This window comes from Heptranchias perlo, chromosome 35 (genome assembly GCF_035084215.1).
Source record: "Heptranchias perlo isolate sHepPer1 chromosome 35, sHepPer1.hap1, whole genome shotgun sequence".
In the NCBI taxonomy this organism is placed as follows: Eukaryota; Metazoa; Chordata; class Chondrichthyes; order Hexanchiformes; family Hexanchidae; genus Heptranchias; species Heptranchias perlo.
The window spans coordinates 9,593,471-9,616,576 of record NC_090359.1 but is presented as its reverse complement, the minus strand read 5'-3'; the positions used below and the strand labels follow the sequence as shown (position 1 = coordinate 9,616,576).

Sequence of the window (23,106 nt, the reverse complement as noted above, 5' to 3'; positions counted from 1 at the left end):
ACTGAAGGGATGGTCAGCAGGAAGGGTACTGAGACTACACCAAGAAGGTTTAATGGAGGTTGACGATTATGACAGGTTTTGATACAGTAAATAAGGAGAAACTGTTTCCAGTGATGGAAGGGTTAATAACCAGAGGACACAGATTTAAGATCAATGGGCAAAAAAGCCACGGGCGGGGGAATGAGGAGAGATTTTTTTTACGCAGCGAGTTTTTATGATCGGGAACGCACTGCCTGAAAGGGCGGTGGAAGTGGGTTCAATCGTAACTTTCAAAACGGAATTGAGTGAATAGTTGACATGAAAAAATTTGGAGAGATATGGGGAAAGAGCAGGGGAGTGGGACTAACCCACTTCCTTCTGTGTTCATCCCTGGAAAAAACTCTCCCCCAGGTCACTTACAACAGCACTTTCAAATTCCTAACTGTCTGGACTTTGGCCCTCCATTCACCACGACATTTCTGCAGCTACCGATCTGCTCGATCAGACCCTCACCTCCATCTTTGATGCCCTTTTCCCCATTAAAACCATTACTCTTCTCTCACCCTGGTCGATCCTCCTGGTACTGCCCTCATTTCCACTCCTGTGAGCCCAAGGGACGCAGACTTGAACATTTATGGTGGACAACTGGTTAACCATTCATCACCAGATCTGGCTGGACCACATAAAGCACTATCGGGTCCTGCTCTCCTCTGACAAAACTGCTCACTATTCCAGGATCATCCTGGAATGTAAAGATAACCCCCTGGCTTCTCTTCTCCACTACAAACCATCTTCTTACACTCCCCTCCCCCCATCTTCTTAAACATCTCAATTAGATCACCCCTTAACCTCCAAAACTCAAGGGAATAAAAGTCTCGTCCACAAGACCTGTCCTCATAATTTAACCCTTTTAGCCCCGGTATCATTCTGGTGAATCTGTTCCACACCCAGTCAAGGCCAATATGTCCCTCCTGGGGTACGGTGCCCAGAACTGAACGCATTTCTCCAAATGTGGTCTAACCAGAGCTTTATGCATCTGTATCATAACTTCCACCCTTTGTATTCCAGCCCCTTGAGATGAAGGCTCACATTCCATTAATTATTTTTTGTACCTGTCCACTAGTTTTTAGTGATTTCTGGAGATGGACCCCTGAACCTCTCTGCTCCTCCATAGTTCCCAGTTTCTCGTCATTTAGAAAATACTCTGATTTATCTTTTTAATGTTCTAAGTGGATTATATCTCACTTCCCCACATTGAACTCCATCTGCCACAGTTTTACCCTCTCATTTAATCATCAATGTCCCTTCACTACTTCCTGCTCCCATCTACACTATTTTCTGCGTCACCTAACTTGCTGGTTTAAGGGTGAAAACTGCCCTCCGCTTCACTGTAAGTGCAAGAGACAACTTTGTCGATGCCGTGCAGTGTTACAGACCGGCTCGTTGGACCTGCTCGTTTCATCTCATCTCATTTTCAGCAAACCGGAATATTCCTGAAATAGAGGATGGTGAATCACAGCTCGAGAAACCGATCCCCTCGACCAATGGGGACTGCGCCTTCCAACAAATAGGCATTGATGGGGCAAGGTGAGTCTGCTGCTCAGAAATAATACAGCACAGATCATCACTCGTGCAAGCTTCATACCCTTTAGTTTGGAAAAGTAAACTGATGGGAGACAGCTGCTGTCGTGAATGGGTTTCCAAAACTCAAATCAAATGGATTTGTCCTGTGTTGTGAATTACTATTTGTCTGATTCAGGTTATCAGAGCAGTGGGGACTGCATTTTGGACATTCCGAATACCAATGCCCTGTCACGTGAGCCTGTCGTTCTATTCCCGTTCCCAGTCCCCTTTTAAATTTCGATGACTTCCCCGAAATTTGCTTGGAGGACTGTTCGAATCGCAGTCCAGCCCTTCCCACTGTCGCATCCTCTAAATCTCCACCCAGGATTTTCACTGGTGCAACTTTCATCAACTTGGGCTACTTTTTAATTTCAAAAGTAAAGTGCTGCGGATTCTGGAAATCTGAAATATGAACAGAAAATGCCGGATACACTCAGCCGGTCAGGCAGCATCTGTGGAGCGAGTTCTGATGAAAGGTCACCGACCTGAAACATTCCCTCTGTTTCTCTCTCCACAGAGGCTGTCTGACCTGCTGAGAGTTCGCAACATTTTCTGTTTCTACTTTTAATTTGTTCTTTGTCTCAACTCTGCCGATCCGTGACTCGACCCACTGCGCGGCATCTGGTGGTTCGGATTCGGGGCTCTCACCGCCGCGGTGTGGGTTCGATTCCCGGTCAGGAAAATAATTTTCACAAAACAATTATGAACTTTATTAACTGAACACATGAAACTGAAGAAACTCTGTGAAAAATGAATAATTGGTGTGATCGCCATTAATGAAGCGATAACGTTCTGCAGACTGACTGACGGAAATACTAACATGGTTACCGAGTGACACGTGGGGAAGTTATTGTGTTTTGCATGTGATGAACTTTTATCCGTTCTCATTTTAAAGACTGTATTTTAAGAGAGTGGTTAAAATGTTCAGTGTTTATGACATCAGGAATGTGGGACAGCCGTTGCGAAATTTAAAAGGAAAAGTCAATTATCGCCCCCTTTTCAGAGGAGCAAATTCCCAAATAATGTTTCCACCCAGGATTGAACTGGGAACTTTTCGTGCATGAGGTGAACATGATAACCACAACACTACGGAAACCGCTTTTCCGTTTGTAGCATCGTGTGGCTTCTCCGTTAAACAACATCACTTCTGTCCCACACTAAAAGCTCTCAATCCTTCTCTTTCACAAACATTTCACTGAACTAAACTTCACAAGTCACACAGGAAAAAGTCTTCATTTCAAAATCATTAAACTCCCGAAGGAGCTGCGGGGACAGACTGAGCAAACCTGCGTTCAGTCGTCAAAGGCGGTGTGTGAAGGGTGTGGGTGTGTTGTCATCCTGAGAGACAGCGACAGGCCCGTGACACAGAGCGAAGGCAGGAACTGAGAAATGTGGCCATTCAGGTCCATAAATAGGCAGACACTCAGTCCCAGTCATTCATTCCGACACACGGTCCGGTAGTTAGTCAGTCAGTCGGGTCGGGAGGCCTGCAGACAGCAAACAAAGAGCCAGAGAATAAAGCAGAGACTCAATCAGACGGATAAACCGGGAGACAGACAGACAGACAGTGAAGCGGGCAGGGACTCAGCCCTGTAGATAAGCAGACTGTATCCTTTGCCTTTGACCCTGATTTGTCAGTAATAATTTAAAACCGCTTCTGGTTCGGTCCCTTCCTTTAATCCTGTACAGCAGCAGTGACAAAAACTTTGTGGATTTGAGGGTTGAGCCGAATCCGAGTCAGTTCCCGGTCCCCGGGAGAAATCCCCCAATTCCTGGGCACTTTGTATCAATCAGCAGTTAGCAGCAAAAAGTGTTATTAATGGGAGTAGTGGGACTGAGAAATATTTAAACAGCCGACACCCTGTAAAACAGAGCTCCAAGTATCGGTTTAAATAAAGTCCTGAACTGACAGAGCGGAGGGCAGATGAGGATTGAATTAAATCCCAATTCACTGAATCTAAACAAGGTTTAAAGAAGTGAATCTGTCCGGAGTGGGATTCCTGGGCCTGTGTGTGAGCTGGACCTGGATCGGTCCCGTTCAGTAAAGAGAGACCGGCAGGCGGCTCCCAGACACGGCTCAGGCCGGGACCGGCAGCTCTCGGCCGGCAGCGGCTGGATTAGAGAGCGGGGATCCTGAGCTGTTGTTGAGGCGGTCTGGCTGCTGCTGCTTCCGCCTCTCGCCCTCCGAGAGTCCCGGCGGCGGTCGGTACCGATCTCCCTCCTCTGGATCCGGATCCACCTCCTGTCGCAACTGACAGCGTCTGATTCCCGATCAGAAAGCTGAGAGTTCGAATCAGGTCGGGATCACAGCATTTTCACAGTGGCTCAGGGTCCTGGAACTGGTTTTATATCAGTGTTTGAGGGATGGGCTGTTCAGGTTTTATGCTATAATAATGATCAGAATTAAGTTTGATGCTTAAAATACTTTTTTTTCTGTTACTTACTATTTACACACTCATCAGTTTCAGACAGAAACGGGTAAGAATGTTTCAGGGATGTGATGTGCAGCCTCATCTCCCATCCTTTAAGTCCAAGGTCGCAGACTTGAAAATTTATGGCGGACAACTGGTTCAGCCATTCATCGCCAGATCTGGCGGGAACACTTAAAACACCATCAGGTCCTGCTCTCTGCCAAAACTGCTCAATATTCCAGGATCATCCTGGAATGTAAAGATAACCCCGGCTTCTCTTCACTGCAAACCGGTTTCTTAAACCCCTCTCCCCTGCCCCTCCCCCCTCACCTCCAACAACAAGTGCGAGGAGCTCATGGACTTCTTTGTCACTAATACTGAGACCATCCGTTCAGCTGCCTCTGCCGTTTCCCTCCCTTCCCCCACCCACAAGCTAAACTTCCCCTAAGGTTCCCCCTGCCCCAGCCCTGAACTTACATCTTTCTCCAGTTTCTCTCCTATCTCCCCTCTTGCCCTCTCTGAGCTCATCTTGACCATGAGACCCATCCCCTACTCCTTCGACCCAATTCACACCAAACTACTGACCACCCAACTTCCCTTCCTGGCCACCATGTTAGCCCAATATTGTTAACGATTCCCTCTCCTCAGGTACTGTCCCCCTCCCCTTCAAATCTGGCGTCATCACACCCTCCTCAAAAAACTCACCCTTGACCTCTCGGTCCTTGCAAACTACTGCCCCCATCTCCAACCGAGTTGAAAAGTGGGATCATTATATCAAATCGAGAGACTTTTCACCTCCCCCTCCAAATATTCAAACCACCGTTCAGGAGGAGAACCCCTCTGCTCGCTGACCTACATTGGTTCCCAGTCCACCAACATCTCAAATTTAAAATTCTCATCCTCGTGTTCAAATCCCTCCATGACCTCGCCCCTCCCTATCTCTGTAACCTCCTCCACCCCGACAACCCTCCGAGATCTCTGAGCTCCTCCAATTCAGGCCTCTTGCGCATCCACGATTTTCATCGCTCCACCATTGGCGGCCGTGCCTTCAACCGACTGGGCCCAAAGCTCTGGATTTCCCTCCCGAAACCTCCCCGCCTCTCTACCTCTCTCTCCTCCCTTAAGATGCTCCTTAAACGCTCTCTACTTGCTTAAAAACTGTTTAATCTTCAACCTTTTCCAGTTCTGACGAAGGGTCATCGACCTGAAACGTTAACTCTGTTTCTCTCTCCACAGACGCTGCCTGACTTGCTGATTATTTACAGCATTTTCTGTTTTTATTTCAGCTTTCCAGCATCCGCAGTATTTTGCTTCTAATATCTCCTTCTGTGGCTCGGGGTCAAATATTGTTTAAAAAAGCTCCTGTGAAGCGCCTTGGGACGTTTTGCTACCTTAAAGGCGCTATTTAAATAGTTCGGGCAGATCGCTCACCACTGACATGTGGCGCCGTGATCGTATAGTGGTTAGTACTCTGCGTTGTGGCCGCAGCAACCTCGGTTCGAATCCGAGTCACGGCATAGTGTGCGCTGCTCCTTTTGTTCTCTCCCGCGCTTGCAAATATAATGCAACAATCGATCAATCCTAAATACGTGAAAAAAAAAAAATTTGGTGGCGACAACCTATTTATTCCATCAAATCCCAGCACTCTCACATGCCTGTACTTGATGTTCCACAGTTCAAACCCGCCTCTTCTCCCAGCTTTTTCTTCCTTCCACAATCAATAGGCCGCCTTTACTTTCCTCCTTCCATTTCATGGACACTTTCCTGCTCCATTGCCGACTCTAACATTCACTTTCACGATCTCACGCCTTTAAGTTTGTTCTGCTCCGACCGCTGTTTCTATTGGGCACATGTCCCATTCTCACCAATGTTCATTTGTGCCTTGAAACCAGTCGATACATTTCGATCTGAGTGACCGCTCGACAGACAAACACGACGAAAGCAGGGCTGGTCTCTGGAAAGACAGCCGCCCGATTGTTCACGAAATTTACTTGGGGAATCTTGTGATCCAGGGGATGGTAACTGAAGAACTGGTTTTTGTTTTGATGCTTGTTGGCTCTTTTCTCTCAGCAGTTGATGTGCGTGAGCGACGGGCAGCGCGACAGAGCTGCGAATGGCGGTTCAAAGGTTCACATTTGGCAAGTTGGGGCGGTGCAGTAAGATCGGAAGTGTTCCGCCTTGATCTTAATAGTTCTGTTGAAACATGCGATTGAATCGAGTAGAGGATAAATGTAAAGAGCGCCTGTGGGGAAAAAGGAGCGATTACAGGCCATGAGCGGAAGGTCTTTCAAATTCTCGTGGTGCAGGACGCTGTGTGCGGAAACGGCAGATTTTAAAACGCGTGTGTTGGAAAGTAAAGTGCGATCTTGTGTGTGAGAAGAGCACAAGAAAGTTGTGCTTGAAGCTGCGCCCTTGAGGCAAGTTGCAGGTTGTCAGGAAAACTGCTATAGTGAAAGCTCAAAAATAAACCCAGAAACTGCTGGTAACACTCAGCAGGTCAGGTAGTATCTCTGGGGAGATACTCAAGTATTTATCCAATTCTCCTTTTAAAGTTACGATTGAATCGAGCTCCACCATCCTTTAAGGCAGTGCGTTCCAGATCGTAACAATTCGCTGTGTAAAAAAAATCTCCTTATTTCTCTTCTCGTTCTTTTTCCAATTATCTTAAATCTGCGTCCGTTGGTTGCCGACCCTCCAGCCAATGGGTGAAGTTTCTCCTTATTTACTCGATCAAAACCCCTCTTAATTTTGAACACGTGGATTACTTCTACCCTTAACCTTCATTGCTCGAAGCAGAACAATCCCAGGTTCTCGAGTCTCTCCACACAACTAAACCCCATCCCTGGTATAATTCTGGTAAATCTCCTCTCCATCCTCTCCAAGACCTTGACCTCCTTAATAAATTATAGTGCCCAGAATTGGACACAATACTTCAGATGAGGCCTGAACAATGATTTATAAACGTTTAACATAACTTCCTTGCTTTTGTGCTCTATTTCTCTATTATTAAGCCAAGGAACTGGATGCTGTTTTAACGGCTTCACCAACTTGTGCTGCCACATTCAATGATGTTGCTGAAAACTGTCGAAACTTAACACTATACAAATGCATTAACACCCAAACAAGAAGTAGAATGAGAAACTTTATTGAACCCCAACTTGTATACAAGTGGAAGTGCACCTCATACAATGGTTGAGGGTGCAACTTCGCCGAGTGAATGAAGCAGCTCATGTTTATACAATTCATTCGGCAACGCCCACCTGTTGCAGAATATGGGCGTACACGTACATTCTTTATTGGCTCAGGTAGTTGGTCAATCAAGTAGTGAGCCAGCCCCCGAACATCCAGAGCCATCACGGAGGCCTGAGCAGATGTCAGCTCTTTTCTTTCTCTCTGCATTCCTGTTCCTTGTTATCAGTAAGGCTGGAGCCAGTCTCAAGGCTTCATGGCCATTCATCAGCTCTATTATTATTATGTTCTGTCCTTATCTCAAGGAAGGCCAGGCTGTGCTAGGCTTAATTATCAACACACCAAGGCTCAAACGCAATTACACAATTGTGCTTACTTTGTGTTTGTGGCTAATCCTATCATGTGAGTTAATAAAGAGTTAATATGGTCAAGTATCCCGTCATGCACTTCCACAAAATTACCAGTAACACATTGGGTGAGAACGGATAACACAGCACGGGCCAGGATGGCGGAGAGAGACAGAGACGCCTGTTGTGATCTGTAACTTTTTATAAACACTTCAGCTTATTTCACTCCGTGTCCAACACCGTGCGATCTCACCTGGTGTGTCAGCTTTCTGTGTTTATACAGAGTGTAATATATTGAATTGTCTCTTGGATCACACGGGGTGGTAGACGGGGGTCTGTGTGCGGAGGGTTTGGGGGGTGAGCTCTGATTCCCGTCCTCTTCTGGATTGAAAGGAGAAAAGAATGAATGAGAGAGAGAAGCGATGTGGGAGAAGGGATGATGGAAGAATTTGTCCATGAACCGGATTAAAGTGGCCAAAAATAAGATAATATTAAGATATCATCAGCAGAACATTAATACAAGCTGTAAAACAAAAGCAAAGCAAAATACTGCAGATGCTGGGAATCTGAAGTAAAAACAGAAAATGCTGGAAATACTCAGCAGGTCAGGCAGCATCTGTGGAGAGAGTTCTGATGAAAGGTCATCGACCTGAAAGGATGTTTCTCTCCACAGATGCTGCCTGACCTGCTGAGTGTTTCCCGCATTTTCTGTTTTTATTATTAATATAACCTGAGCTCTGTCGAGCGTTTGTTGGTCGATTCACTGATAAAGCTGGGAATTGAGGGGAAGCTGGTTCATGGCGAACCCCAGCTCTGAATCCACCCGGCAGAGAGTTCAAGGAATGTTTAATATCAATGAGATTCAACGACAGTATCAGAACATCTCTCCATGATGGTCGGTCTCATTCTCCCGAAGGGAGGAATGAGCGGGAGGGGCAATTCCACCCGGGGTTATATTTTATTCCAAGAGGATGACCCAAAAACTAGCTTGATGTGGGGCCGAAATAGCTCAGTTGGGAGAGCGTTAGACTGAAGATCTAAAGGTCCGTGGTTCGATCCCGGGATTCGGCCGTTTTCGGGTTATTTTGTTTCTTCTTCTTTGGGTCGATTCTCAAACATTTATTTACACTGACATTTTTACCCGACACTGAACGGTTGGGGATGGAATAGAGAGACATCAAGGATGTCTGTATTTAGCTTTTATTTCTCTATTTCCTTCTGCCTTTCTCTCTGGTTTTTGTCTCTCTCGGTGCTCGATGAACATTTGATTTGATGCATTTGTCCTAAACTGATGCCTTTTCCACATCTCAGGGCGGTCAGACACGCTCTGTCTGTCTGTTACTGCTTGTGACCATTAACGGGAACAGGCCGCGAGTTAAACATTTATCAGCAAACCGCCAGAGAGATAACACAGCGGGAATAAAACACATTGCCTCACATTGTTAGACACCGAGTGACACAGATTGTAATGTGTGTCAGTAAACAGACCCGGAAAACAAAGTCCGAGAAAGGAAAGAAATATAGAAATAGAAAAGAGTCATAAAAAGAAAGAAAACCCTTTCTCCACCCCAACAACAACAACTTGCATTTATATCGCGCCTTCAACGGAGTAAAACGTCCCAAGGCGCTTCACAGGAGCGATTATCAAACAAAATGTGACACGGAGACACATAAGGAGATATTGGGACAGGTGAGGTAGGTTTTAAGTGTCTTAAGGGAGGAGAAAGAGGTTGAGAGGAGGGGAGGTTTCGGGAGGGAAATCCAGAGCTTTGGGCCCAGTCGGTTGAAGGCACGGCCGCCAATGGTGGAGCGATGAAAATCGTGGATGCGCAAGAGGCCTGAATTGGAGGAGCTCAGAGATCTCGGAGGGTTGTCGGGGTGGAGGAGGTTACAGAGATAGGGAGGGGCGAGGTCATGGAGAGATTTGAACACGAGGATGAGAATTTAAAATTTGAGATGTTGGTGGACTGGGAGCCAATGTAGGTCAGTGAGCAGAGGGGTTCTCCTCCTGAACGGTGGTTTGAATGTTTGGGGGCGGAGCTGTGATAAATATCTCGATTTAATATAATGATCCCACTTTTCAACTACCCCGAATTATTACAATGCTGACCTGGAACAATCTAGGACATACCGCAAAACAAGACATAAAGATCAATGGTCACTTTAGCAAGGAGTTTAAAAGATTCTTCTAAGAAGGAGAAGGCTCAAGAAATGGACTGTGAACATTTCATGATGGCCGATTTATTTGTGTCCAGGGACAGGGATGAGACACATTAAATGTTTCACACATTTCAAATCTCCTCGGTCAGACTGCCGATTGTTTATTGATCAGGAAGATGGCTGGTAATAATCTGAGACCCCGTGAAGAGGTGAGAACAGAGAAGCAGGGAATGATCCCAGAACAATAGGAGCCAGCAGCTCACCGTCTGGTCCCTGTGTCAGGGACAATACACAACACCTCAGCTCCAGACCAGGAACAGAGAGCTGCTGTTAACGTGGCCCAGCCCTCGCAAACTGCTGGAACTGTGGGATGGAAATCAGACTTTGGATCTTGGAGGCTGCTTTAGCGGCTCAGTGGCTCGTCGAAAGAATGATTTCTATTAAAGAGCAGGGCTCTGCTCCATCACAAACTGATACTGTACAGTACATGGCAGAGTAAAGCTCCCTCTACATTGTGCCATCAAACACTGCGGGGGCAGGTGCATCAAGGGTTATATCAAGATTAAATCTCCCTCTACACAGTCACAGAGGATGTCATTTGTGACTTTGACAAGGGCCGTTTCAGTACTGTGGCAGGAGTGGAAACCTGATTGGAGGGATTCAAACATGGTGTTGTGGGAAAGATGGACATGGATTTGGGAGGCGACAACACTTTGGAGAGGAAAGGGAGGTGGGAGATGGGGTGGTAGTTTGCAAGGACACAGGGGTCAAGGGTGGGTCTTTTATGAAGGAGGGTGATGATGGAAGATTTGATCGGGAGGGGGACCGTACCTGAGGAGAGGAGAACATTAACAATGTCAGCTGACATGGGGCCAGGAAGGGAGGTTGGGTGGTCAGCAGTTTGGTGGGAATAGGGTCGAGGGAGCAGGAGGTGGGTCTCATGGTCAAGAGAGCTCAGAGAGGGCATGAGGGGAGATCGGAGATTAACTTGGTGGGCTCGGGGAAGGGAGGGGAGCTGCAGAGGCAGCTGAATGAATGGTCTCAATCTTAGTCACCCCCCCCATGACTGTCTTTCAATTTACCTTAAATCTTTCTCTTCTGGTTATTAACCCTTCCATCACTGGAAACAATTTCTCCTTAAATACTCTGTCAATACCTTTCATAATTGTGAATACCTCCTTTGAATCGTCCGTTAACTTTCCGGTTGTAGTCTCAGTGCCCTTCTTGCTAGTTGGTTTTTCAGTTCCCATATGGTCTAGCGGTGAGGATTCCTGGTTTTCACCCAGGCGGCCCGGGTTCGACTCCCGGTGTGGGAATAGTGAACTTTTAGTCCCAACCTCCCAATTTGCCTGCAGTCCGGACTGTGGCTGCTGCTTCTGAATTCGCACCACAATCACACTGAGAAATGAGGCAAACCACAGCACTTGAAGGGACAGTGCACCAAAAACCCAGTCCCACAAGCTGAAGGGAAGCAAGCAACAATATCCCGACAGGTCACTCAGCAGCTCATGGCCAAGTGTCTGACTGCAGTCCTTTTATTATTTACTGTAAAACCCGAGTCTGAGTGAAACACGCACAGAACAATCTGGAAACACTCAGCGGGTCGGGCCCCATCTGCGGAGAGAACGGACCAATTAACTGAGAGTCTCAATGAGACAAGGAAAGAGACACGGCCCCCTGTGAGAAACAAGGAACTTGCATTTGTATAGCACCTTTCACATCCTCAGGACATCCCAACGCACTTCACTAGAAGTTCAGTCACTATCGTTTTATAAGAGAACGTAGCAGCCAAGTTGTGTACAGCAAGATCCCACAAACAGTGATGATATATTGAGCAGACCTCCTGTTTGTTGGGTGCTGATGGTTGGGGAAAGAATATTGGCCAGGACACCGGGAGAACTCCCTGCTCTTCACAAATTACCACTTAACACCTCATTCAAAGGACAGCACCTCTCACGATGCAGCTCCCTCTCAGAACGACACAGTCAGTCTGGATCATGTGTCCCAGTCCTGGAACGGGAGCTGGAACCCACACCCTTCTAAACACCAGCCTGACTCCCTGGTGTTACTCTCACCCTTGGCTCGTCATGAAACAGATTGTGCCACTCCCAGAGTAACTGATGACCACAGCCTCAGCCCTGGGTCCCGGTCTTCACCATAACCGCAGCCTGTCACCGCTCATAGAAAGTGGCGTGGGATTCCTGAGTTCATTCTGTGATGTGCATTGGGGGAGTGGGACTGCATGGATTGATCTTGCATAGAGCCGGTAAGGACTCGATGGGCCAAATGGCCTCCTTCCGTGCTGTAACCTTTCTATGATTCTTTGATTCGATGTGGATGGAGAGGGATACAAGGATGTGATCAGAGATGGCCTTATCCATGATTGACACGATCGTGAGTAGAGAGGCCACGTGATTGCAAGGTCGAGGGACTGGCCATGAATATGGGTCGGGGAGTTTCTATGCGGGGAGAGATTAAGGCAAGATAAAGAATCACATAATAGACTTGTTGGCAAAATTGAAGCCCATGGGATTAAACGGACAATGGCAGCGTGGATACAAAACTGGCTAAGGGGCAGAAAACAGAAAGTAGTGGTGAACGGTTGTTTTTCAGACTGGATGCAAGTATACAGTGGTGTCCCCCAGGGCTCGGTATTAGGACCACTGCTCGTTTTGATATATACTAATGACCGGGACTTGTGTGTACAGGGTATAATTTCAAAGTTTGCAGATGGCACGAAACTCAGAAATGTAATAAACAATGTTGAGGATAGTAACAGACTTCAGGAGGACATAGACAGACTGGTGAAATGGGCAGAAACATGGCAGATGAAATTTAATGCAGAGAATTGTGAAGTGATACATTTTGGTAGGAAGAATGAGGAGAGGTAATATAAACTAAATGGGACAATGTTAAATGGAGTGGGGGAATAGAGAGACCTGGGGGTGTAGTTACACAAATCTTTGAAGGTGGCAGGACAAGTTGAGAAGGCTGTTAAGAAAGGAAATGGGGCCCTTGGCTTTATTAATTGAGGCATAGAATACAAAAGCAAGGAATTGATACTAAACCTTGATAAAATACTGGTTAGACCTCAGCTGGAGTATTGTGTTCAATTCAGGACACCAAACTTTAGGAAGGATGTCAAGGCCTTAGAGAGGGTGCAGAAGAGATTTACGAGAATGGTGCCAGGAATGAGGGACTTCAGTTATGTGGAGAGACTGGAGAAACTGGGGCTGTTCTCCTGAGAGCACAGAACGTAAAGGGGAGATTTGATAGAGGTGTTCAAAATTGTGAAGGGTTTTCATGGAGTAAAGAAGGAGAAACTTTCCAGTTGTAGAAGGGCAGTTCCAACACGGGTTAGATAGAGAGCAAAGCTCCCTCGACACTGTCAAATCAAACACTCCCAGGGAGGGTACAACACGGGTTAGATATACAGTAATGCTTCCTCTACTGTGCAGTTTAGATCCCGCCTCAGATTTCAGATAAAAGGTTGGTTTCCTGGACACTCTGCTGGTGTCTCTCTGCATCTCTGCACCTCGTTACACCGCTCTCTACCTCCCTCTGCTGGTGTCTCTCTGCATCTCTGTGCTCAGTTACACCGCTATCTACCTCCCTCTGCTGGTGTCTCTCTGTCTCTCTGGACTCAGTTACACCGCTCTCTACCTCCCTCTGCTGGTGTCTCTCTGTATCTCTGTACTCAGTTACACCGCTCTCTACCTCCCTCTGCTGGTGTCTCTCTGTATCTCTGTACTCAGTTACACCGCTCTCTACCTCCCTCTGCTGGTGTCTCTCTGTATCTCTGTACTCAGTTACACCGCTCTCTACCTCCCTCTGCTGGTGTCTCTCTGTATCTCTGAACTCAGTTGCACCGCTCACGATCTCCATCTTTTTTTCTTTTCTTTTTTTTCCTTTCTTTCGAATGAAACTTATGAAATAGGACAATGGAAGTGATTGAATGAAAGGAGGATTCTAAAGACATTGAGTTTTTTTTCTGAAAGACATCCAATCGTATCACAACAGCGACTCATTGAATTGGAGTCAGGTGACTGCAGGTTGCGTATAAAAGGTGCTGGTTGGTGGATAAAGTGATCGTTGAGTTGTTTGGTATCATGGGGGATTTTGTAGTGGGAGGTTGGTTCTCGGTGCTGGTGTTGGTTGGAGCGGTTTGTTGCTCGGATATTTGGCAACAGTTTAGAGGGCAGAGATTTCCATGGAGAAGAGTAAAACCCACCCCTGTGCCCCAGAGAGTCCCTCCTCCTGTCCCTCCCTTTGGTTCCCATTTCAGTGTGTCTGAGGGGAGAAGTCTGTCTCCACTGCAGACTGTGATGGTGCAATGTGGAGAGCAGAACCTGCTGGTGAGGGTAGACATGGATTTATTTAGAACCAGGCACCTGATTAAAGCTGCTGACCTGACCCTGGGGACAGCAGGTTGTCGGCCAACTGGGATCTCCTCTCAGAACCACACTGTCTTCTTTGACTATGGGCTCCATGAATGTGGTAGCAGATTGCAGGTAATGTGATTCCTCAACTCTTGCTCCAATTTCACTGTGTGGATTACTGCCCACTCTGAGCTCATTAACATCAGGTGAAATTCCAGCCACTGAGGAGATCCCTGAATGAAATCAGTGTATAAATTCTTGCCCACTCTTAAATATCACCCTGTGTGAAACTACTTTCTTTATATTGACATGTTAATCTTAGCTTTATATTTAAAAAGAACTTCAACTTGTCACTGAGGGACTGCATCTTTCTTAAATGGGTCATTACCACTCTCTAACTCTGAGATTCAATTCTATTGACCTTGAACCTTCACCTACATTTCTCCAAACCACTCTGTTCTCTTGTGCCTCAATTGATTTATCTTTTCTGTTCCTTCCTGTGGATATTCTGGCCTGTTGCCTCAACTTGTGGTCAATGAATGTTCAGTGTGGAAGTTCCTGTTGAGACTGCTCTTAAATGATGAAACAAGTGGAATAATAATTGTATCCCAATGTATTAAAGGGGAACTCCACTTTTGGTTATTACACCTGCCAATCCCCTTGTTTTAATGGACACAGATGAGGTTTAAAAGTGATGTGTTTTGTGCTCCATATCAGGGGTAACTTGAAACCCCTTAAGGTGAAAGCTCTATTCTATATGGGAAAGAATGCTCATCAAATCTGGCAGTGCCAATCATTTCAGGGTTTCTGACTGCAGGCCTGAAGTCCCCTGTAATAGAAGGTGGACTGAGTCGAGTAACAGAGGCTGCTCCAGGCAACTTCCACCAATGGTGGAGCTGCTTCAATCATGTGTCATTGAGGAACAACTGAAACTCCTCAAACTGCTGCTTAACAGGGCAGGAAAATGACCAGAAATAGCTTTTGTCCAATGAGACCAGCTCTTCATTCCTTAACCTGATGTCTTTCAGATGGCTGGAGATTTCCTGGTCTACACTACCCACCTGAACCACACCCCAAATGCTCGTGGATCTGTCATTGTGAGAACTAATGGAGCCATCATTCCCATTGAGTGTCACTATTTTAGGTAAGAATCTTTCCTCTGTGGCAAATAAGGTCTACAGCACGTGCAGTTCTATGAAGTTGTCCTGAAATTATCTACTGTCCTTCCAGGAAGGGCAATGTGAGCAGTGACCCTATCAAGCCCACCTGGATCCCATTCAGCTCGACCAAGTCTGGAGAAGGGCTTCTGTCATTCTCACTGCGTCTTATGAACGGTATGTGATGGGTGGATGGCGAGTGCTTATCTGTCGTTTCTCACTGGGAGTTACACCCACTGTCTCCAACTCTTGTACTTCAGATGACTGGCTTACAGAGCGCACCTCGACTGTCTACTACCTGGGTGACCTCATTCACATTGAGGCCTCTGTTTCAATGACCAACCACATGCCCTTGAAGCTCTACATTGACAGCTGTGCAGCTACATTGAGCCCAGACAAGGATTCCACCCCAAGATACAACATCATTGACTACCATGGGTAAGGAGCTCTCTGCTTTCTCCAGCTGGTTATGTCTCAATAGGTTCACTTTATTCACTTTGTCCCTTTTTTAATCTTTCTTCAGTTGCCTCCTGGACAGCAAAGCTGAGGACTCCTTTTCAACCTTTGTGTTGCCAAGAGGTGAACGTGAGCTGGACAAACTCCAGTTTGACCTGGATGCGTTCCGCTTCTTTGGAGATGACCGTTCCTTGGTAAGAGGAAGCCAAACATTGGGTTCCCCATGTTGGGAGGAGGTCACTAAATAACAACTTGTATTGAATGTGTCCCTCAGATTTTCATCACCTGTCACCTGAAAGTTGCTGCAGTGGATCAGAGAGATTCAATGAACAAAGCTTGTACTTTCCAGAATATGTAAGTTCCCTCTCTCGCTCAGGGATGTGTTGTATTAAAGGGTGATGGACAACCTGGTTGATAAACTGATTCTCTGGTTTAGCTGGACCCCATTAGAAGAATCTACCAATGATGTGTGTGCCTGTTGTCATCTGGGCAGCTGTAGTGCCACGAGGGAATTCCGACTTGATTCCAGAGGAAGGAGGGATCTTGCATCTGGACCTGGTAGGACATTGATCCCCTCTATGTTGGAGGTCACCCTTTACCCTCTCTAACTGGAATGTTTGATATTGCAGAGAGTGATGCTGAATTGAAGTGGGAGGGTGAGGCCTCACTTGGACCCCTGGTCATTCTGGATCCTGATGTGACAGAGCTGGCAACTGAGTCCCTTAATGAGGTTGAGCAAAGGATGCAGGAGAGGTCTCCGGGTGGTGAGTTGGTTGACTGCTAGTTTCCATTTTCTCCTCAGTATTTCCTTCCCTCACTGACCATTGGTTTCTTGTTGCTTTTTAGGTGTGGAGTCTGAGGTGGTCCTGATCCTGGCCCTGACTGTGACCGCTGTCTCTCTGATCTCTGCTTCTTTGATCGCCTTGTTCCTGTACAGGAAACACAAGCAAACCCAGTTCAACTCGTTATCAAATGACCAATAAAGCAGTGACTACTTGTATCTTCTAATGGCTGGTTGCTCATTTTTCATTATCTGGTTCCAATCAGCATGCAACGAGTGCTCAATTCTGTTAGTAACACTCCGCACTCCTCCACAGTTCCTCCTGTTAGTGAAATGGGTTTTAATGGGTCCATGTAACTAGTGGCAGAATGGCTGGTAATAGTGTATCCAGGCCCTGTCCAGGGATGGCTGCAGCAATGGGTGAAGGCTTGCCAGGCCCTCATTGTGCAGGTCAATGAACTCTGAAGGGACAGTGGGACTGGCCTGAGGTACTGGTGCTGGCTGGTTGACGGCCCAATCATTCCCTTGGTGTCCCGTGGCCATTGATCGCTCGAATCCAAAACGGGCTCCAAACTCCAGTTAAACTTCCCCTTTTGGAGCTAATTGTCCAAACACCAATAGGATTGAAAGTCAGTGGACTTGGAACTCTCCTCCAAGATTGAATATCTCTGCCCCTGGTGTAAAGATTCTTGTTTAGTGGGGGTGGGGCTCCAGGTAGATTTCAAATGTTCAGTGTAATGGTTAATGTACACGGGGGGCAATGTTGTGCCCAGTGGGTACAGGCACAGTGAGAATGTGAGGGACGGGGAGCCCAGCGGTTGTGATTTAACTCTGTTGGATTTGAATTTCACCTGTCATCTTGTGAGCACAGATTGAAGTTTCTTTATCCTCAGCTTCCCCTCACGACAGGCCCTCAGGATTGTATTGTAAGTCGTTAGTCCTATTTTCAAATTACATTGTTTATCATTCACTGTATTTGAGGGGTGGTCATTGGAACAGGAGTAGTTCATTTCGCCCCTCGAGCCTCGTCCACCATTCAATGAGATCATGGTTGATCTGTGACATAACTCCATATACCTGCCTTAGTCATATCCCTTACCTTGTTTTGCTCAACAAAATGTTAAGCTGAGGTAATAGATTGAACAATTGAGCTTGCATCAACTGCCCTTTGTGGAAGAGTGTTCCTAACTTTTCCCACTCTTTGCGTGCAGAAGTGTCTCATAACTTCACTCCTGAAAGTCCTGATTCTAATTTTTAGGTTCTGTCCCCTGGTCGCTAAACTGGCTGTGTTTTTATAACTTTACAGTGAATTGGGTCCAATCCATGTCTGGGACACCCTTGTGAAATCCTGAAATTTGTTCATAAAATGGTCTTCAGATTGATAAGAGAATGTTTAACTTTATTGAGCTGGGTTTTTCTTTTTGGTAAATCAGACATTCAGGGGGTCCATTAAACAGGATGGGAGCTGTTAGCAGTTAACACCCTCGCTTCAGACAACATTCTTTGGCGGGTGGAAACCACTTCTCCATTTAAATCAAATCATGGTAATATTTTACTTGAGCTATAATCACTGAAGTTTAGTGTTTAAACATAGCAGGCGATCCAGGCTTGTTCTGTTGAAGTAGAATAACAATGAGTTAATGGGAACTTTTAATAATAGCAATTCATTTCTGCTCACTGTACACACTGAAGGTGGTTTTTTTTTCCAGTGGAAACTGCAGTCAGACGGCCCCCTCCTCACTTTCACTCTGAGCTTCCTCACACCATTGACAAATAGTGTTCGGAAACTTTACACTCAATAGATGACAATACATTCAAGTGCAGTGTAGGTCCATCCTACCCTCTTCTGACTGTTGTCTGATTTACATATAAACATTTCAGGGAGACTTTACAAACTGGATATACTGACCAGGAGAACTACTGTGGGATATTTTAAAAATGTTGAAAAAAAATACTATGTAGAAATGCTTCATGAATTCATTCTCAATGAAGCTTAGGATCTTACAGGACAGAAACAGGTGACTTTCCTCTCGCCCCTCATCCAATTTAATGTTCCTCTGTTCCAAGGTCCCTATACTATTATTCCCATTTAAAATAATTCATGGAGTTTGTGTCAACAACGCTTTCGGGCAGAACTCTACATTGTCCCCTCCCTCCATGTGACGATATTTTTTTGAACCATAAACATGTATCTTTTGCCATGTTACATTTGACCCTAGGGGTTATAGAATCATCGAAATTTACAGCACAGAAGGAGGCTATTCGGCCCATCGTGTCTGTGCCAGCTGAAGAAGAGCTATCCAACCTAATCGCACTCTTGGTCTTGGTCCGCAGCCTTGTAGGTAACGGCACTTCAAGTGCACATCCAAGTACTTTTAAAAAGCGATGTGGGTTTCTGCCTCGACCACCCTTTCAGCCAGTAAGGTCCAAACCCACACCACCCTCTGGGTGAAAAAAATTATCCGCAGATCCCCTCTAATCCTTCTACCAATTACTTGAAATATATGCCCCCTGGTTATTGGCCTCTCTGCTAAGGGATATCGGACCTCAATAACCTTTTTTTATTTGTTCATGGGATGTGGGCGTCGCTGGTCAGGGCAGCATTTATTGCCCATCCCCAATTGCCCTCATGAAGGTGGTGGTGAGCTGCCTTCTTGAAGTGATGCAGTCCGTGTGCCCCCCAATAATTTTATACACCTCAATTAAATCCCCCCTCTGCCTCCTCTGTTCCAATGAAAACAACTCCAGCCGATCCAATCCTTCCTCACAGCTAAAATTCTCCAGTCCTGGACCATCCTTGTAAATCTCCTCTGGACCCTCTCTGGTGCAATCCCATCTTTCCTGTCATGTGGTGACCTGAACTGGACACGGGTTAAATTTATTAGTCCGCCTGTTCCCACAGGTCCCAGTTGAGTTTCTTCATTCCTTTCCTTGGTTCAATCCGTCATTCACCGATTGGGTTTATGACCGGTCACCACCTCCTGTGATTTCCCCAATTGGCTGCCCCTCTTCTCAGAGATTCTCTCGCTCCACAGACCACCTGCACTCTGTCGGTTCCACCAATCCGGGAAGCTTCACCTGTGATTGGATGAACTCGGTGACCCGGGCCTGTCATGGCGGCCGAATCTCCCACAATGCAGAGCGGCGGAGAAAAGGCCCCATCTGTGAGACAGGCCGCGCTGCACTCTGGGAGAATGTTCGCACATGCGCACATCACCCGCCGGATCAGCGACCGCTTCCTGTTGTGTCGCGAGACAAACTTTCCGTTTTTTCGGTTGAGAACGAGCGGTTTTTATTGTGACGGAAACTGACGTCACTTTTCCTTTGAATCGCGCGGTTTGATTTAAATAAACGGCGCACATGCGCAGTGTGGCGCGTCCCTCTTAAAGGGCCCTGGACCGGCCGAGAGTCCCCGAGCCCGGGGTCAGGACCGAGAGACGGGCAATGGGATTAGAGCGGAGGGTGGCCCCGGGGAGGGGGAACTTGCATTTCTCCAGCGCCTGTCACATCCTCAGGACGACCCAAAGCCTCGCAGCCAATGGGGGGCTTTGGAAATGAGGTCACTGTTGTCATGTGGGCAGCCATTTTGTGCACAGCAAGATCCCACAAACAGCAATGTGATAAATGACCAGATAATCTGTTTATAGGTGTTGGTGGAGGATTAAATATTGGCCAGGACACCGGAGAGAACTCCCCTGCTCTTCTTCGTTGCTGGAGGCGACGGGGCGGGGGGAGGGCGGGGGGCCGTTGCTGGGGGTGACGGGCGAGGCCTGTGAGCCGCTGCGGCCCTGGGCGGAGAATGGCGACACCCGCCGACTCCAGTCTCACCGCCGACTCCAGTCTTTCGAGTTCGAGGCACCGTTAAACAAAGAAGAGAAAACTTCCGCCAAAACCATGAGGATCCGCGCCTGGGCCCTGACCTTCTGCGGCTCTGCACACGGAACCTTCGACTGCAGGCTCCTGACAGACATCAGGTATTGGCAGAGCAGCAATCAATAATCAATCACTCAACAAATCACAGCAATCAATCAATAACACCCAACTAATCAATAATCAATCACTAAACAAATCACAGCAATCAATCAATAACACCCAACTGATTCACAAGGATGGTACCAGAACTGAGAGGATCGAGTTATCAGGAAAGATTGAACAGGCCGGGGCTCTTTTCTCCAGAAAGGAGAAGGCTGAGGGGTGACCTGATCGAGGTCTTTTCAGATAATGAAAGGGTTTGATAGGGGAGACGTAGAGAAAATGTTTCTGCTTGTGGGGGAGACCAAAACAAGGGGTCATCAATATAAGATCGTCACTAATAAATGTAATTGGGAATTCGGGAGAAACCTCTTTCCCCAAAGAATTGTCAGAATGTGGAACGTGTTGCCACAAGGAGAAGTTGAGGCAAATAACATCGATGCATTTAAAGGGCAGCTAAAGAAACACATGAGGGAGAAAGGAATAGCAGGTTATGCTGATCGGGTTCGATGAAGAGGCTCGTATGGAGCACAACCGCCGTCATAGACCAGTTGGGCCGAATGGCCTGTTTCTGTGCTGTACATTCCATGTAATTCTATGTAAATTAACGGCACACATGCGCAGTGTGACCGTCACGCAAACATGGCCGTCACGCGGTGGATGACGCCACAATCCTTTCTGTGGCATCATGGGTCCCGTGATTGGCGGATTCTCACCTGGATTCAGGGTCAGAGGTTACAGACCGTCTCCATCCTCCACTCAGCGCGAAAGAGCCCAGCCTATGAACCCTGACTCGGCCCTGACCCCGGAGATCGGCCCGAGGCCTCTTAAAGGGCCCTGCAGCGGCCTAGATTTGAGAGATGGGAAATGGGATTAGAGGGAAGGGCGGCCCCGGATAGGGGGAGGGGGGATCTTGCATTTCTCCAGCGCCTTTCACATCCTCGTGTCCCAAATCTTCGCAGCCAATCGGGGGCTTTGGAAATAACGTCACTGTTGTAAAGTGGGCTACCATTTCTTGCACAACAAGATCCCACAAACAACAATGTGATAATGACCAGATAATCTGTTTTAGTGATGTTGGTTGAGGGATAAATATTGGCCAGGACACTGGGGAGAATTCCCCTGCATTTCTTCCAAATAGTGTCATGGGATCTTTTACAGCCACCTGAGAGGGCAAACGGGGCCTCGGTTTAATATTTCATCTGAAAAACGGCACCTCCGACAGTGTAGCACTCCCTCAGTACTGCACTGGAGTGTGAGCCTAGATTTTGTGCTCAGGTCTCTGGAGGGGGGGCTTTAACCCACAACCTTTATGATTCTAGAGTTGAGAGAGTGCTACAAATGAGCCAAGGCCGACACCGAGTACTTCAGAAGGGTCGTTAATTCTTCCGTCGCGTAACACGATGTGACTTTCTTCCACAGGAGAATTCGTGCCTGAACTTCCAGGAGTTTTGAGGAAAACCGCACTGGATTTGAAACAATCTGCTGGAAAATACTTGAGGCCGACTGGAAATCTCTTTGGATGTTCACACGGCCGGGAGGCACCAAGACAATTCAATGAGACTGTGAAGGATGTCAAGTGAAATCAGGGACATGGCGAGCAACGGTGTGAAGGTAACTGGGGGATCCCCAGGGTAATGTCCAGTCTGTTCAGGTGGGCCGTTTAAAAGGAAATGGAAAAGTGCGGGGAGAAAGTTGTCTGGGTACCGGAAACAGAGGGTCCGGGTTAATGGGAGTTGCTGAGATTGGAGAAGGGTTGGAAGTGGTTACCCCAGGGGTCAGTGCTGGGCCCACTTTTATTCTCCGTATTTATGGACTCTTTGGAATTACATAGAATTTACAGCACAGAAACAGGCCATTCGGCTCAACTGGTCTGTGCCGGTGTTTATGCTCCACACGAGCCTCCTCACACACCTCTCTTCATCTGTCCCAATCTGTATATCCTTCTATTCCTTTCTCCCTCATGTACTTACTGAGCTTCCCCTTAAATGCATCTATGCTATTTGCCTCAACAACTCCATGTGTTAGCAAGTTCCACATTCTAACCACTCTCTGGGTAAATAATTTCCTTCTGAATTGCTTACTGGATTTATTAGTGACTATTTTATTTTCATGGCCCCTAGTTCTGGTCTCCCCCACAAGTGGAAACTTCTTCTCCACCTCCACCCTATCAAACCCTTTCATAATCTTAAAAACCTCTATCAAGTGACCCCCCCCCCCCCCCACCCCCAGCCTTCTCCTTTGTAGAGAAAAGAGCCCCAGCCTGTTCACTTTTTCCTGATAGGTGTAACCTCTCATTTCTGGTGGTATCCTAGTAAATCTTTTTTGCACCTTCTCCGGTGCCTCTGTATCATTTTTATATGAACCCAAGTGCCTTGTTTGCTTTTTTAATGCCTTATTAACCTGCTTTGCTACTTTTAATTATTTGTGTCCCTGTACCCCGAAATTCCTTTGCTCCTCTACCCCATTTAGACTCTTATTATCCAAGCAGTATGCGGCCTCCTTATTCTTCCGACCAAAATGTACCACCTCACACTTATCTACATTGAAATTCATTTGCCAATTACACGTCCATTTTGCAAATTTATTAATGGTTTCCTGTATTTTGTCGCAGTCCTCTTCAGTATTAACTGTACCTCCCAATTGGGTGTC

The 23,106-nt window shown here is 46.8% G+C and overlaps 1 protein-coding gene and 3 non-coding genes across 4 annotated transcripts; all 4 read left to right on the top strand.

Annotated features, from left to right (window-relative positions):
- Nucleotides 1–5,458: 5,458 nt before the first annotated feature.
- trnah-gug (transfer RNA histidin (anticodon GUG)) lies at nt 5,459–5,530 on the top strand. Its single transcript has one exon. It is a non-coding gene; the product is annotated as a tRNA-His (tRNA).
- A 3,016-nt stretch (nt 5,531–8,546) lies between these two features.
- trnaf-gaa (transfer RNA phenylalanine (anticodon GAA)) lies at nt 8,547–8,621 on the top strand. Its single transcript has one exon. It is a non-coding gene; the product is annotated as a tRNA-Phe (tRNA).
- Nucleotides 8,622–10,953: 2,332 nt separating this feature from the next.
- Nucleotides 10,954–11,025, top strand: trnae-uuc (transfer RNA glutamic acid (anticodon UUC)). The gene has a single exon. It is a non-coding gene; the product is annotated as a tRNA-Glu (tRNA).
- A 2,798-nt stretch (nt 11,026–13,823) lies between these two features.
- Nucleotides 13,824–16,709, top strand: LOC137302014 (zona pellucida sperm-binding protein 3-like). Its single transcript, XM_067971722.1, has 9 exons — nt 13,824–14,220; nt 15,117–15,232; nt 15,319–15,422; nt 15,506–15,683; nt 15,769–15,895; nt 15,976–16,055; nt 16,138–16,259; nt 16,331–16,465; nt 16,548–16,709. The coding sequence occupies exons 1-9, from the start codon at nt 14,035–14,037 to the stop codon at nt 16,682–16,684; spliced, it is 1,185 nt and encodes a 394-aa protein (XP_067827823.1). The 5' UTR covers nt 13,824–14,034; the 3' UTR covers nt 16,685–16,709.
- The last annotated feature ends 6,397 nt before the right edge of the window (nt 16,710–23,106 follow it).